This window comes from Echinops telfairi, unplaced genomic scaffold (genome assembly GCF_000313985.2).
Source record: "Echinops telfairi isolate 266 unplaced genomic scaffold, ASM31398v2 ScPeMD7_2186;HRSCAF=2738, whole genome shotgun sequence".
In the NCBI taxonomy this organism is placed as follows: domain Eukaryota; kingdom Metazoa; phylum Chordata; class Mammalia; order Afrosoricida; family Tenrecidae; genus Echinops; species Echinops telfairi.
In genome coordinates this window covers 10,536,188-10,554,034 of record NW_022106084.1, presented here as the reverse complement: position 1 = coordinate 10,554,034, position 17,847 = coordinate 10,536,188, and the positions used below count along the sequence as shown (strand labels likewise).

Here is a 17,847-nt window from a genome sequence, read left to right as displayed (position 1 = left end):
GTCCTCTGTCTTTAAGGGACACATACCTGAGGTTCTTAAGCAAGCATTGGCACCAGACCAGAATAAACACATGGCGAGAACTCGCCTTTCCCCCCTGTGGACAGAAAGAAAAGTTGCCACTTTGAATCCCCAAGTAGAGCAAGCAATAGAAACCAGACTAAAACATTGATTTTTTTTTAGATTAAATGGCAGGATTTTTATGTGGGGAGGAGGGGACAGAAAGTTGTAAAGTCTTAAACCCTGAGAAGTTTTGAATATGTAAAGTGCTTTTGCCTTTTTAAAAGTTTTCCTGTCTTTTTTTTTCAGTCTGTGGAAACTTTTGTGTGCGGGATTGCTGGTTTGTGTTTTAAATGCCCAACATTTTCCAACGAAAGGGAGATGATCAAATTCGAGAGGCTGTAATGTCTGTAGGTCACGGTGTTAACTATTACTCATTAGATGAGTGATTTCCTATTTACATGTATTGTTACTAATATGACTTTGAAATGTGTTAGGAGGAAACTTCTTACTGTGTTGGATCACATTCAAAAGAGGAAGTGTTTCCCTTTTGATTATTTTGCTCCCATCACATACATTTCACAACCTTTGTGAATGATAGGTGCTTGTTTGAACATCTGGGGCTGAAGAAAGTGTGCGTTGAACTGCTTCAGATTTGCTTATTTTTCTTAGAGTTAAGGAGCTGCATCTGTTTTAAATGAGGCGCCTCTGTGAAAGAACTGAGTGGCCCTCCCCAGACCTGCTTGCTCAGTGCCAGCCGCCTGCCTCGATGCAGTTGGTGGAATAAATGATTCAGGCTGACTTCAACTAATTTCTATAATGGGAAATGGCCCAGATACTGCATACAACATTAGTCTGTCCAACATTAGTCTGTCCTTGAGAAACTTTAGGTTTCAGTAGGGGTACAATTTGCAGTTAATGCCTTACTTGAAGTAACAAAAATAGTCCTATTCATAGCAAGAAACCTTGACTGCAGTTGCAAAATTTCCTTCGTTTTACATGAGTATATTAGTGTTCTTCCAAGTATAATGATGTTTTTAAACAGTGCCAAACATTCCGAAAGGATATATGTGGACATGGTGAAAAGTCATGTGTCTGTACATTGCTGACCGTTTTTGCTCACTGACTGTCCAAAAAGTCCAATGCAGTGCTAAGCCACAAGGGTTTCATGAATGAATGAATGAATGAATGGGACTTCTGGAAACTGGCTTTCAGAATTCCAGCAAATGTTCCTATGATATTCAGCAGTACGAGCAATTATATATTCAGTTACATAGGTATAGTTTATTGTTGAAGGGCAGATCCCTAAAAATGAATCCTGTGATCTTGAAATAGCCTGTGCATTGCATTCTGATAATTTAATAGCCCTTAGTCCCATCGTATTTAGAATTTCTTCCTTTTTTTTTTTTAAAGTCAGTCTGGAAAGGAATCACATTGACTGTCTGAAAACAAATGGACATGATCAGAGGATGGCTTTCCCACGGAATCCTCACAGAATAGAAATAAATGGACAGCATACGATTGCCAAATGGCTCTTTATAAAAAAATAGCTTCATTTTCATTGGATCAATCAATATTATAGGTTATTTGCATAAGTTATAGGCTATGTCCCCTCAGTGTGTTCTAAATGGACTGGCAACAGACGCATGTGATGGGCACTGCCATGTAATGAGAATAAATTGGTTTTCTTTTCTTTCTTTTTTTTTTGAATTGGGTTTCAAGACTCATTGTCAGCAGCTCTGACAATGGTGCAGGGCCATTACTTACTATCAATGGCTACATCAGGAGTTGGGGCCTTGGGCCATGTTATTGCCCATGAGCATCATTTGGCAATGCAGATCTCTCTTCTAATAGAACTATTTCCTAGAAAAACAAACAGGCAGGGACACATTCTCTGCCTTCTCATGTATCGCTGTATGCTGCCAACGGCAGTTGCTGCCTTATTGAATCAAAGCTGTCTGCTTGTGCTGTTACAGGGAACAAGAGACCCACTGTTTTTGACTGGTGTCACATTCCCATCTGAGTACCCCATCTATGAGGAGACCAAAATAAAACTAACAGTCTATGATGTCAAGGATAAGTCTCATGACACTGTAAGTACTTGCACTTATGTCTCTCTTTGGGAAAAGAAGGAGTTAGGTTTTTTTTCCCCAAACTGTTAGATTATTGTCATAACTGGCTTTTCTACAAGAGGGCATTTGCGCTGTGTTTATGCTGATCATGTGTTTATCGTTTGCTGTATAGTTCAAGATTGTTTGGCTTAGTGCCAAATTAGCAATTCGTTAGGAGTGAAGCTTTTAGAACAGATTTTTCTTTTTCAGGAAAGCTGGTTGCTCTCTGGATTTACGTTTGTTTTAAGCCGAAGGAGTAATACTCTGGGCAAAACAAAAACAACAACAAAAACCTCTTTCTAGATATTTTCTAGATATTGTAATTATTCTAAAATAAGAGCTGGACAAAGTGTTCAACTCTGACAATTTGCTTTTTTCTTTTTCACACCATATAGAAAGAAACTCTCTATTCCTTGGGCATTCTTACAGGCACCAGAGCAAACTGAGGAAGTAACAGGAAGCCTAGTGAGGAGTAGTAATTGCCCTCCTTACATGGAGGCTACGGAAAGCCTCAAAGGTTCTTTATATTCGGGTTTCCTCAGTCTTATTTGGTCCCAACTTACCTTCACTGGAACGATACCTCTGGGTATGCCACTCTGAAACTCTCCCAAGAGCCACTTTCAAACTTTCAGAGAGAAGAAAGTGCTATTGGGGTGAGGGGTGGGGGGCGGATTAAGAAGGAAAGGTGGGTTTTTTTGTTTTGTTTGTTTTTTCATTTAAAGCTCTCCAATTAGCATGGATTTTTATTTGTTTTAAGGAAATCTATGGGCATCCCAGTGAACCTTCGTGTGGTCAATGACAGGTTCTGGAATTTGTAAAAAGCTTTTCCTTGGGAGTAAAATAAGTTACTGTAGCTAGGATTTGAGTGGAGATAACAAAGATTTGATTTAGGCTGTTAATCTTAAAGCCAGCAATTTGAAATTACCAGCTGTTCTGCAGGAGAAAGACAAGGTTTTCTACTGCTTTCTACTCTTAGAAATCCTCTGGGGCTGTTCCACCTTTCCTATGGGGTCCCTATGAATTGGATTCTACTTAATAGCAGCGAGTTCGTTTGTTTTGAGCAGTTTTCTGAGATTAAAATAAATTTAAAAAAAAAGGAAAATGAGCTGATTCCGGGAACCCAAGAGGCAAGCGAATTTTGGGAATAATGAGGGCAACAAATGTATAGATGTGTTTTATACAATTGATCTATGTATTGTGATGAATTGTATGAGCCCCAATAAATTGATTTAAAAAAAAAACATATCTAGAACCTTAAGAAATAAAATTAAAGTGGCTTCGAGGAAAACAGTTGGGGAAAAGGAATCGTTTCTGGAAATTTGCCATTTAAACAAAGGCAGTCCCTTTTGCGTCAGGGAAAATATATGGTTGGACCATGCCTCCTTTGTTTTGTTTCTAATAGACACAGGGTCCTTGACTTAACATTGATGAAGCCTTTTGAGAATAGCTATTATTGAAGACTTTCAGGCTGAAGCGCGTGGGGCAGATCTGAATTGATTTGGTCATTCTTACTTGACACCAGAAAGCCTTCCATGGAGGTGAACAGACAGGGTCTTGAGAAGGTGTGGATGGAGTTAAGGACCTAGCGGCGCAGACAGTGGCTTGTCTGTGGGAACTGGAGCTTTACACTCTTTCCTCTCCTAGGCACCTCTGTCCTGTTCGCAATGCTTTCTCTGTTTGCCATTATTTTCCATAAATCAGATAATATATACAGAGAAAATGTTTATTCAGTCTGGTGGTAGAAGTAGAGAAAAAATTCGTATGGATTAAAGTCATTTTTGATTCATATATAAGCCTCTGAAAAGTTCAGTTCTTTAAAATACTCAACTAAATATAATATATATATATATATATATATATATATATATATATGAACACGACTTGTTTATCACTTTGTTGTACTATGATGGGTTACATGTTGCTGTGATGCTGGAAGCTATGCCACTGGTATTTCAAGCACCAGCAAGGTCATCCAAGCTGAGCAAGTGTAGCAGAGCTTCCAGACTAAGCACACTATAAAGAAGGGATTAGCTACTATGAGCCTTATAAGTAACAGCAGAACATTGTCTGATATAGTGCCAACTATGAGCCTCAAGGGTTGGAAGGCTCTCAAAATACAACTAGAGAAGAGCTGCTTTCTCAAAGTAGAGGAGATCCTTCTAACAGGAATGGAGCAAAGCTTTCAGGACCTTCGTTTGCAAGTATCATGGACTGCCAGAAAAACAAACGAATCTGTCCTGGAAATGCTACAACTAAATGCTACTTACAAAAGAGGATGGTGAGACTTCTTCATCTCATGTTCTTTGAAACCAGTTCCTGGAAAGGACATCATTCTTGGTAGTAGAGGGCCATTATGAAAGAGGAAGGCCATGCAGCAAATGGTTTTGCCCAGTGGCTGCAACAATGAGCTCAAACAGAACGAAGAATGTGAGACTGGCCCAGGACAAGCAATGCTTCTTTCTGTGGTTTATAGGGTTGCCATGAGCTGGAAGCAATTTACCAGTACCTAACCAAAGCAGAATATGTGTGGGAAAGAAACAATTAGGCAGACTGGTGCAGTATTCACGAAGGCAGGCCCCACAGGAAACCGGATGATCTCATCCCTATCCCTCTGACTCCCTCTGCAGTTCTGTCCACTTCATTCTGTATATCGATTTCCTCCTTTCTAGCCTTTGCCTCTGGGTTGCCCTGAGGACTGAATGGATTAATATACGCAAACATGTCAAAGAGTAATTGCTGTGGAGTAATAAATAAGTATAAAGTGCTATGACTAATATCTTTGCTGCTATTATTTTGGTTATTGCTCTTGTTCCTGTTGGTTGCCCTGAAGTCCACCTCAACTCCTAAGGCCCTTATGCATAGTGTAACAGAAGGTGCACTATCCTGTCCCATCTTCAAGATCACTGGTATGTTTAAGTTCATTGTTCTGACTCCTGTGCAGTGTCTTCTGTCTTAGGGGCACATCTTCCTGCACTATATTGTGCAATAATTTGTTGTGATCCATGAGGTTTTCCTAGATAATGTTCAGAAGTAGATGACGAGGCTGTTTTCTGTAGTCTATGGCCATGGAGAAGCAGCACTGAAACAATCCATCACGCCGTATGTGACCCTGCTGGCATTTGAAATGCAGACGACATGGCCTCCAACAACGTATGAACCATCATGGTACCACAAACTGAATCTCATAAATAATGAAGCTCAAGGAAGGAAATGTTAATTAAAATATTTTTTTTCTAAATATCCTAACTTTAATCTTTTTGGTTATCACCCCGCCTCCCCACAACCCCAAGTGGTTTTACATTTTTTATTTGTGACTTCCTTCAGTAAGTGGAGGATGAAAACAATTTGAGTAAGAGAAAAAATGTGTATACTATAAAACTGACACCTAGCTACATACCCAGGCACTTTATCTTTTCTTTTCTTCTGATTCACATAAGGAAAAGTAGCTGCCCGTGACTCTGGACATCCAGACCAGACTTCATGAGCTATGCTTAAAGCCCTTGTTGTCTTGCTTACTCAGTGCCTTATTTTTCTTTCTTTCTTTTATTAAAAACATCATTTTATTGGGGGCTCGTACAACTCTTATCACAATCCATACATCCATCCATTGTGTCAAGCACATGTGTACATTTGTTGCCCTCATCATTCTCATAGCATTTGCATTCTACTTGAGCCCTTGGCATCAGCTCTTCATGTTTTCCCCTCCCTCTCTGCCCCCCTCCCTCATGAACCCTTGATAATTTATAAATTATTATTATTTTGTCATGTCTTACACTGTCCATCATCTCCCTTCACCCACTTTTCCATTGTCGTCCTCCAGGGAGGAGGTCTGTGTAGAACCTTGTAATCGGTTCCCCCATTCTTGTTTTTCTTTCTTGCCTTCGCCCAAAATATATAGAGAAATGGGGAAAAGGGAGAAGAATCATAAAGTGGGGAGATATGGTTCAAATGGGTGGGAGAGAATTACATTAGGGTGGCGCAGAGGATTAAGAAGAGTCACGAGTGGGGTAACAAGGAATGTAGAGCAGAAGTGGTAGAGTTTTTTTTTAATTTTATTTTGTGATATAGTTTTATGTTCCTCAAAGTACAGGACTTACATTTCAGCCTCACAGCAGACCTATGGCATGCCTGGGCCTGAGTGGAGAAGGCTCCAGAGCCATCAGATTATACTACAGCATGGAAAGGTTGTCCCAGACTTCTTGTGCTTTCTGTCTTTTTTAATTACTTAGACATAGGAAAGTTATAAATATTAAATGCCAAGGATATTTCCAATCACTTTCGATTTCCCTCCTTCCAAGTGTACAAATATGCAAACTCACATGGATAAAACAATTAGCTTACTCATTAATTATACTTTTTGTTGGCTTCTATTCTGGAAACTAATTATCTGGGGGTCCCATGAAGACTTTCTTCATTGATCAGAGGTGTTATCACATGAAATCTTTGGCTAAACTGGAATCCCTGCTGTGAAATGGAATTTGGGAAATGTGAACATACTTAAGAAATGCAACCAGCTTTCATTTACCTAGTGTTGTTAATTAAAGCATGACCTCTTCCTTAAAATAACTAACAATTAGCTCAGGTGATGGAAGTGTAAATAGAAACACAGTTCATTAATATGCTAATAGTCCCCATGGACATGTAGTTATTATCTTGGCACCTTTTAATTTATTAAGGTTTTTTTGTTTGTTTGTTTGTTTCTTTTGAGGTGGGGAACAATTGGTTTAAAATATATTTTATAATTATGAGTGCTTAACAACCTAAATGTTTTATGATCATACTTTTTCAAAGGCATAAGAAGTAAGATTACTAATATTTGTCTGTTTCATTAATAGCAATGGGCTTGTATTTAAAGTTGTTTAACTATTTTGTCAAGGGAAGCCATTGGTCATATTAGGTAGATATAAGACATTCAAATCTTCTGCACTGGCTGAATACTAATTGAGTAAGATAAATAAGTTGTTTGCTTTTTTATCCTTACTTGAATTTAATCAGTCATATAAATTGTTCTCATTGCCTTCTCATATACATCTACAGCTAATATGAGTGTTAGATCTTTTTAAAATGAAATGCTAATCTTTCATCTATGCCATTGATCCATCTCTTACCTCATTAACTAGTTGTGGTTATTGCACTTCTCTACACAACTGGACCTACGATTGATTATCTTACTTCATAGCAACAGCAGCAGTGCAATTAATCACTGTAACAAATAAGAGTCAAACTATTGATTTGGAATACTATTATTCCCTCTTACTACTTCATCCTTTATCTATACAATTCATTACACTAAGTTTCCTCCTGTGGCCAAGGATAGACAATGTTTGGCAGATGAGAGAATGCAGCACATGAGGGTGAGAAAGGGTTTTATTAGAATTAGAATAATCTTTTTATGCTTTATGTGATCACGAGGAAATTGTATATTTTCTCAGACTGGGTTTCTCTGACCCCCAGCTTCTCAAAATCAAAGGCCATGCCTGGGGGATGAAAGTACTATTCTCTGAGTGAAATTGATGGAATCTGAATGTACTTTGGTTGTATGCCCCATTTTAAAACTAGTGGGAATGGAAACAATGTAGTCAAAAGTGTCTTCAGCAAATCTCTTCCAGTGGTCACCCCAAGGGAGGCAAGCTCAGATTTTGATCTTTCATATGTTTCAATAGAAACTTCAGACCAAAGAGAAATTTTGGAAGAGAAAGAATATCGCCATCAAACTTTCTCTTCCTCTTTTTTTTTGCTACTGATGCCTTCAAGAGAGTATCAAATTAGGTTTTTTCACTACCCAGTTGAGGACAGCCATCAAATCTTCCAGCATATAATGAAGAGCAGCAAAATTGTTTGGGCTCCTGATTGATATTTGAGATCCCGCACTATTTTGCATCAGTGCACACTGACTTAATTTTTTTTGCTCTAGGGGTGAAAAAAACGTTTGTTTTTTCCCTAACTCATGAGATGCTTCTGGATTCAGAAGGCATATAATATCATTTGCTTGAAGATACCCATTGTAATATGTGACAGTTTTAATATAAATTACTCATAACTCTCCATTGGTATCTTCCAGAAAAGCAACCTTAGCAAGATTAGGTGTAAATATATCCAGACATGATAAGTCCAAGGCAGTTTAGTTGGAATATTATTCCCTAAACAGAGTATTCATCCATTTTATATATTTTTCAGTGAAAAATAAAAACATTTTTCATTGAGTGTGGGAGTACTTTGAACTAGCTTAATTTTCTGAATTGGATTCTTGGAAGTTTAAGTAACTGTTGAGTTACATATTTTATGAGCTTCTTCCCTCCTCTTTCTGGAAGATATGATATTATATCTGGAAGATAAGGTACAGTGGGTAAGGAAAAATATATAACTAAGTGCCAAGTATTTAATTTGTTGCACATAGTTTCTGCTTTCATTCCCAGATAACCATTATCATGTCTGCTTTAAAGCAGAAATTGAGCTTCAAGGAATACAAGTAGACCAAATCTCCTTATATTAAAATTAAAAGAGCCTTCAGTTTTTCCAGGATATGTGATGGTAAATACAGTGTTGATAAGACTCCTCCTAACTTTCATATCCAAAACATATTTTCACTTCAATGAATACTTTAAAATATCCTTCATTGGAAGCATACAAACTGATTAATTAATAAAGAAACTCATTATTCAAATACAGGGAAAACCGTATAGCCCGATTTATGAAGCACTTAATTTAAACATATAGAACTAATTGTAGATGTCCAAATAAATTTTATAGTGAAGACTTGGAATTTAATGACCAACCACTATTCATAAAAATGAAGCTATTCTTACCTACTGAAATTTATGGCTCACACTTTTTATTTGCTCCTCTGGCCTCATTTTTGCCTTTTTCTGTGCCTTACATGTTCCTCTTGTCCTGATCATTTAGATTGCACGGGTTTATGTTGCAGCAGAGTGTATAGGAGGGGTAGGAGTGATGAATAAAATTTCCATGAACATTGGTATACTAGAGTGTGAGGGGACATAGAGTTTTTTATTTGTTGGGTAAATACCAAGGAGTATAATTGTTAGGTTATAGAATAGATAGATGTTTAACTTTCTAAGAAAAACGGTCAGATTTCCAAAGTTAGTGCATAGTTTTCTACTCTTCCTGGTACATATGAGAGTTCCAGTTACTCCCATAAGACGTGGTATTCTCAGTCTTCTTTATCCAGCTTTCTATGGGGTGTGGAAGACTAACTTATGATGGTTTCCATGTTTATTTTCCTGAGGAAAAAGTATGAGCTCACTGCCCACCTGTATACAGCCTTTTGGTTTTTAAAGAAAGTCTTTGTTGAATGCTTTTGCCCCTCTAAAAATGTGGAGGCTTTCTTTATATTTCCGGTAATCCTTTATGTATTTTGGAGATAAGCACTTATCAAATATATGCGCTATAAAATTTCCCATCATTGACTTGCCTAATCATTTTAATGGATTATTTTATTGATCAGAAATAATTCATGTATTGATTTTTTTCATTGATAGTTATTAATTTTGTGCCCTAAGAAATTTCCCAATCCAATGTCATGAAAATATTCTCCAGGGTTTTCCTTTAAAGCAGTGTAAAATTCTTTACATTAACATCTAGGATTTTTCTCACACTAGTTTTGTAGCAGTAGTGAGCTATAGCGGTCAAAGGCCCCTCCTCATACAGATAGCTAATTACATCGGCTGATTTGTTAAAAACAATTTTTTACCATTAAATTAATTTGTACATTGGCCAGAAAATCAATGATCTCTATATAAGTGAGTCCATTTCTCTAGGCTTAACCTGTTCCATTGATCTGGTCCAGCCTTATGATATTAACATGATTACTGTAGTTTCATAGTAAATTCTCTAACTGGGTTCAGAGCCTTTACTCCCTGATCTTTGTTTTGTTATCAAGAAATTTTGAGGGAAGGGTACTCTAGATCTCTTGTTTTTTTCATATAATTTTAGAATAACTAATCAAGTTCTTTTAAAATGCTATTGAATTGTGCTTGTGTTTGTGGGGAATCAATAGATTAATTTGGATAGCATGAAGATCTTGATAATATTGATCTATAAATATATATGGTAAGCATATTATGCTAGTTGTACAGATATTATTTATAATTTTAAGTCATCAATATACTTTAGTGCTCCATTTGCCAGTCAATATTTGTTTTCTTAGAATCTATTTTGAGATATCTGTTGTTATTTATTGTAATGCAAAATAAATGTATATTTTAGAATTATTATTTTGGGTGGCTATTTTCCAATATATAGAATTGGTTTTAATTTTTGTGCATTGATGCTCACAGGTTGCTAAATTCACATAGTAGTTCTAGAGATTTTTTTTCCTTCTGATTCCATGCTCCCCAAACCCAGTACCACGGAGGTGGTTCTGACTCACAGTTACCCAGTAGGACAGGAAAGAACTGCCTTTGGGGGATTCTGAGGCTGTAAATCTTTATAGGAGTAGAAAGCCTCATTTTTCTCCCTCGGACCAGCTAGTGAGTTTAACTGCACCTTGTTAACAGTCCAATAGCAAGACAATACCAGGATGTCTTTCTAACCCCTTCCCCCCAAAAACTCCACCAAACTCACTGCCATCAAGTTGGTTCCAACTCATAGGTGTTTCTAAATACACAGTCATTCATTTATAAATCATGAACGACTTATGCGTTTTTTCTGTATTTTATTTCTTACCTTTTTGCATTGGCAAGGTGAGACTTTCATGTTGACAGAGCTCGTCATTATACAAATCCTCATCCTCTTCTTAAATTTAGGTCAAAAGGATTTAATATTCTCATATTGAGTATTAGAATACTAATTTAGTATTCCACCATTAAATATCATTAACCGTAGATTTTTCATAGATGCTTTTTATCCGATTGAGGGATTTCCCTTCTATCTCCGATTGTCTGACATTTTACCACTAATTTTGCTAAAAGATTTTCCTGCATCTCTTGTGAAAATTAAATGTTTTTGATTTTTATTTTGTTTATGTGTTGAACTATGTGAATTCATCTTTCAGTGTTAAACCAACCTTAGATTCCTGGAGCAATTCTTTGTACCCACAGCTGCATGGCCCTTTTCCCACAGAGGAGAAACCAACCGGAAATCTTGTGCTCTTTCATTGGAGAAGGTTTGTGTGCCCCAGTGAGGACTCTTACCTCTGAGCTCCTGCTCGCCGTCTTTCATGAACTATTCTCCGGCATGTGGGACAATGCCATGGGGAAAATGGACTGATCCCTGAGACTCACCCTTGGCTGGGGCTCCTGCAAACTCCAATTCATTATTCCACACCCCATGTGCTCATGAAAACTTCATTACAAGTTCTATTGGTTTCTGTGGAGCATCCTTCTTCTTATTGCTATTCAGAGATGATACAAGCCATGGGTTTTTTTCTCACTCTAAGAAGAGCCTGTTACTCTCTGCATTATATTTCTTTGGTTAATTATTTTCTCAGTTCTGTGATGAGTTTAACCAAACTTATGATTTTGTAGTGCATCTGATTTCTTTTCTGTATTATTGTGGGGACTGCTGACAGTCTCTTGCTGGAACCTCTCTTAGACTTCTTACTGGGTATCTCTTTTCTGTTGTTGTTGTTGTTGTTGTTGTTACCCATGTTACTTATAATAAATCTGAAGCCATCAGTGTACTCTATTCTCTGTGAATTCTGTGAGTCTTCCAACAAATTAATGAACCCACAGGAGCAGTGAGAGGAAGCAGGGTATGGCATCTGCCTGCTTGGCAGTTTGAGAAAAGGTGTCCTTTTGACTTGTAAGCTCTGACCTAACTCTGCTGACTAGGATCAGAGAAGGGCTATATGGGCAGCTGGTTTGAAAGACAGTGTCTGCCTGAATCTTTGAGCACTGACCCAGCTCCTGGTGGCTTAAGTTAGAGGCAGTGTCATCATTGGACTGGCTACAAAAGATGGGGATGGAATGGAATTCATGCTGATCCTCACTGCACTGTTAGTGGTCAAAGTGGGTTTCCCCTACATTTCCCCTTACTTTGTGCAGCTGAGAAATTTTATCTTCATAAGTACAAATAGCAGATTCTAAACAATACCAGGAAGAACCTGTGTTGGCCTTTGCTTCATTTTGGTTGCCGAACAATTTTATGTTTTGGTGAAAACATTGATAGCAAAGCGCTGGCTAAAGCATTGATGCTTTGTGCAAGTAGAGAGCCCCTTCTTTCTCTTGGAACAAGTCTGGTGGTTTTGAACTGCTGGCATTGTGGTTAGCAGCACAATATGTAACCACTATCCCACCAGGCATCCTGGATGCATACCTGGTGTACTGAAATAAATGCACGGAGAGACTGCCACTGTGCGCATATCTGTGTTATTCCCTGCTCGGTGCTTCCTTTCTGGTCTGCTTCTATTTATGCTGGTGTGTTCTTGTTATAGCTCCAGGGCATCCCATGAAGTATTAATACCAACATCATTTTTCTTCTTCTTTTGAACTTTTTTCATTGGACAGGTTTTATCATCTTCATTCGTAAGCTTTAGGGGCAGAATTATCCTAAATTCTCTTGACACTAAAATATCATAATTATGAATTCATCTTTATCCCAGATAAAGTCATAATTCATGACAGCTTGTTTCCTTTTCTGAGCTTTTCTTCGTGGAACTGTGCTTTAGGGATTAGGGTTGGGATGTGTTCAGAGGTTTGTGCATATTAGAAAATTTAGATTAGAAAATAAGGTTAGGGTATGTGCAGTCAAAAGTACAAAGGGGGACTCTCTATGTACCCAAATAGCGTTAACTACAGACTTGTATATTTCCTCCCTTATAACCAAATGTTGATTATTTGCTAATCAGTAATATCTCTTTGTCTCATTGGGTTAACTTCTTCTAGATATTTTGTATAAATAGGATGACCCAATAGCTACCTAATAGCTTTTGGATTTAGTTTATTTCTGTTAGCATAACATTTTCAAGGTTCATGTAGGTAATGGCATGTGTGTTAGTCTGGGTAGACTAGAGAAACAAATCCATGTGGTTTGTCTTCGGCAATGTCTTCCAGGAAGTAGCAGAGACAGAGAGGTGTCTTCCACCTCCAAGGAGGAAGTACCAGATTTCCCAGAATTCTCAGGTGAAGGCGATGCCCACACAGAAGACTCATGGGCTATCTCCAGATTGACAGCCTAGACTCCACCCCCACACTCTTAATCCTTAAATTGACACCAGATTAGGTGACTACCACAACATGTATCAGAACTTCATTATGCTTCACAACTGATGAGTATTCCTTTTTATGTATATACTGCATTTTGATTTTCAATTCATCTGTTGATGTACATTTGCCTTGTTTCCATCTTTTGGTTATTGTGAATAATTTTGCAGTCAGCAGTGGTGTCTCATGTCTGTTTGGGTCATTACATACAATCTTTTTGGATATACGTTTTGGTGTCAAATTGTACGGTAGAGTATTACAGCATTGTACATTGAGTTCAGATTTTACCATATATTCGGACTTGCCAACACCTATTATTTTCTGTTTTGGGTTAATAGCCATCCTAGTGGGGGTGAGTTGGTATCTCACTGTGGTTTTAATTTGTTTTTTTCCTAGTATCTAATGATGATGAGTGTAGTTTGTTTAGTTTAGGGATTTTTTCCCCCCAATTTTAAAAATTTTCCTTCAATCCCTCCTTTGAGTAAAGAGTACTCATTAATACCACTTCATTTTCCTCAGAAAAAATAGTAATGTTTGAGTGGAGAAAGACTGGCTTTTTGTCAGTGGAATAAGAAAACAAAACAAGCTTTCTAAATGGCTGCTCGGCCATGGAGTAACCACATCCCTATTTCATCAGATCAGCAGAACCCTATTTCCAGTAAAGCAATGCACAGTCAACTAATGTGTGCGTTACAGAAAAAAAAAAACAGTTTAATGGTAAGAATAACACCTGAAATTAATTTGCTTGTTTATTTCTCATAAGTAAAGTAGCAATGGTTATCTAGGGGTACTTTCTATTCTCTTTTTAAACTTGGGCAATGTTATATTCATAGGGAAGCATCATCTAACCTAAATTTCCTATGGAAGGATCACCTCATTTCTTAACTGAATTTGACTTTCTGTTCCAGTGTTTTCTTAGCATTTGACTTCACCGACAGGCACTTTTATATTTTTTCTCTTAACCGTTTTCAGGGAGCAAGTAGATGTTTGAGGATGATGGGATACTATTGCAAAGAAAAGTTGGGGGCGTCACAGGGCAGTGCTATTTGCGTCTACTGTATACACTCACTGCGATTTAATAATGTCTGTGTAAATCTCATTTGGTGCTCTCTGTTGGAAAATTTTAGGATGCTCACTGAAGGGAACTCATTCCAAGGGATTAAAAAAAATTAGGCAATTAGATTTGGCACATGAGCACAGACTTGTTGGAGACATATTTATTATTAACTCAGGCAGCTCTTTTGGGTACTGGACTAAAAATTGCTGTGATTCATTGGTACCAAGAACATATTCCTTTGGTGCTTATGTAAACCAAGGTAACAATCTAGCCAGGTGGCTTGCTGGATAGGAAGCCTGCTCAGTTCGATTCATGGAGACTTGATGGCAATGAGTTTGTTAGATTATTTTATTACCAAGATCTGATAAGTGGTTTATTTAAAAGGCTAAACATCAAATGTTAATTAAGAGTATTTGTGCAAAAACATTATATGAAATAGTACACAGCAGAATTCATTTATAGGACAAGAAGAAAATGGCAGACCAGATCAAGTGTATTTCCAAAAAAGCACGATTGTCTTATTACCGGTTCATTTATCAACATAACCCCATTTCATTCATAATTTCTTTGTTAATAACAGAAAGAGAAAACTGGTTGATTATGTCAACACATGAAGAAGATATAGTTGGTGGCTCTTTAATGGTCACACATAATAACATTAGAAAAAGATATTTTATGACGGGAGCGCATTGGACATCGATCCAGTGAGGTGAAATGGGGATAATCAGGGAGTACGGCAACCAGGGTGCCAGCTCGTCCATGGAGTCATGCTTCAAGGCAGCGCGGATGGCATTTAGAGAGCAGCATAGTGATGAATGAATGGTAGAAAGTCTCACCTTTCATTTGAGACCCAGGGTCAATTTCTGGCCACTGCACCTCATGTGCAGTCATCAGCCTCGGTGGTCAGTCGTGGGTAGCATGGTGCTGTGGGCTGCAGGTTTCCAGACTAACATGAAAGGTCTCATGATTCACTTCTGAAAATCTGCCCATGAAAATGCACTCATAAATACCCAGGCAGCATTTTGCCCCAGAGTGCCTGGGTTCATCGTGCACTGAGACCAGCTGCATGGCAGCTCACAACAACGGCAAGGACATCCGTGAGGTGGCTTGTGAATGGACCACTGAAGATTATGAGTGAGACTCGAACCTTGAACTGCCCAAGTTTAGTTCTGCCTCAAGTTAATCCCCTCGATTCTAGGATATTTACTTGACCCTTAACAGTTTGTAAGCTTGTGACTTGGGTTTTTTTATGCCTGTTAGGCCAGCCCTGCCACTCTCTTTGTTTGCGCAGTAGCCCCTGGGCACACGTGTTAAGTGCAGCTGGCAGCGTAGTGAACATTATCGGATTTTGATGATCCTGTAACAGACTAACATGGGCACTGACAGTGCATGTCTTGCATTTGTTTCTCATTACCTCTTGGATTTGCAAAGCTGAAATGTGATATGTTGCCAAAATATTTCTTCCGATTAGAAAGGGGCAAATCTAGTTATTTAAAAGGCTAGCCTGTGCAGCTAGGAATAGCTTTTAATTACCACAAAGTTAGATATGGTGCACAGTGAGAACAAAAGGAAATTCTACAAATATAGGCTTTCCTGGGAGTCATTTGAATGGAGGGATAATTACAACTGGTTTCATTCTGGTATTTAAATTCGTGCACAACTTATTTTTAAACTCACTGGGACAAATAGGATGCACGGAGGCAGAAGGTGATGTCCTGATCTGAAAAATGTTATGAGACATCTGTTTCTACATCACAAAGACTTTCATCTCATATTGCCATGAGCCAGGTTTCTGACGTTTCATGACATTCAGGGGAGCCGTCTTTTAAGATGCGCTTACTGAGGACAGAGCTGCATGCTGAGGTGGCAGCTGTTCCTTATAGCATGTCCTAAGGAATTTCATGCATTGACTCACAAAAGATATCGGTCTTTCAAACAAACTTGGGTAGCAGTTTTTAATCACAGAGAATGCAGGCTTTGGAAGGGACTGCTGAATTTTGTTAGATGATATTCAACTGAACGACTACATTTGTAAACTATTATTTTCAGCTTTTTGCTGAGGGCCTGATAATCTGGTTAGCATTTTGGAGTGCATGAAAGCAGGTTCACACAAGGCATTAAGAATGTCAATATTAACAAGAGCCTCTGTCATAATAACTGCATTCACTCTTTGTTTCTGACTTGAGGTTGAGGCATAGCGGAATGTGAATCCCAGCTTGCTGTGACCTCAGAGGGACAAAGAAAGTGGGCTTCCTATTAGACACTCCACATACAGACCTTTGAGCACACACATGCATGCACATTCAATTTTAAAGTTGAGCATGCAAACTGGATAATATGCATAATCTGGTATATGTGGGTGCAGTAAATAAGGCTTACAATTTAAATGTTAGATTTGAGTTCATTTGCAGCGCCCCCAACCCAAAGTAAGACCTGCCATTCAGGCAATGTTTTTTTATGTAAGGAACATTTCTTCTCACTGTAAAGAGGAACTTTCCAGCCTGCGTAGGCTTCCAGGAAGAGAAGGATCTGTCAGATTCTGTGTTATTCCCTCCCTTCTGCTTCCCCCAGCACACATGTATACTTTATCGAACACATAGTTGTTTTGCCTTGACCTTAGTTTCTTTGACTTCGAGCTTGCAGTCTAAATGAGAAAAGAGAATGCAAATAGAAAATGAATTGTTAAAATAGACCATTCGAAGCCTTTGGAAGTGCCAGCAGAGGATGTAAGAATCAGGATCCTGAATGGCATTATGGGTGAACTGGGCACAGAGTGTTAGAGAACAACCATAGCAAGACTATTTTCTAACTCACGGGGAACAACACAATGTCTTTATCTCTCAATCGTCCTATCACATCAAGAGTCACGGGCGTAACATTCAGAGGCAGAAGCCCTACACTAAGATCGCTGACTTACTAGCTGTTTGAAGAAGTTGCTCATTTGGAGCCACCATTTTGCCAATTCCAAAATGGAGGTGATGCCCCCAGGGCTCCCCCCTGTCAGGGTTCGTAGCTGTGGTCAAGCCATCCTTACCTCGTGATGTCACGTGTGCGAAATGTTGCTCACCCCTCCGCCATCTTCATGATTGTGGTCTTTTAGGTCCATTGCGGTGACCGCTGGGCTGTGTCACCACTGTGGGTTCTGAAGGGTTTCCAACCCTGAGGACTCATCTGCCAGCACCATCGTGGACAATGTTTAATTTGGACCCAGAGGATTTTCAATGACTGCATTTTCATAATAATACTCTAGATCTTTCTTCTTCACCTGGCAATCTGCTGCAACCTGCCTTCCATGAGTGAGGCTGCTGTTGTTTAAAATACTAGTGACATCGCTTCCAGCATCATCACGACATGAAAACCACAATGTCTGGTAAAATGACAGGCAGGTAGGTGGTGGGCTGTGTCCACTCTTGGAGGGAGCGGATAGGATAACACATGTAAAAGGACTTTGGAAACTGGAAATGCATTCAGTGTCCCCATTTACTGAAAGTATTATTTTTCATGTAAGACATTTCTTCCC

The 17,847-nt window shown here is 38.5% G+C and overlaps 1 protein-coding gene across 1 annotated transcript in view; it reads left to right on the top strand.

Annotated features, from left to right (window-relative positions):
• INPP4B (inositol polyphosphate-4-phosphatase type II B) overlaps positions 1-17,847 on the top strand; it is a 459,089-nt gene that overhangs the window by 538 nt on the left and 440,704 nt on the right. Inside the window, exon 3 of the mRNA XM_045293549.1 lies at positions 1,974-2,090. Coding sequence (XP_045149484.1) covers positions 1,974-2,090 — 117 coding nt within the window. The remainder of the gene's footprint in view (positions 1-1,973; positions 2,091-17,847) is intronic.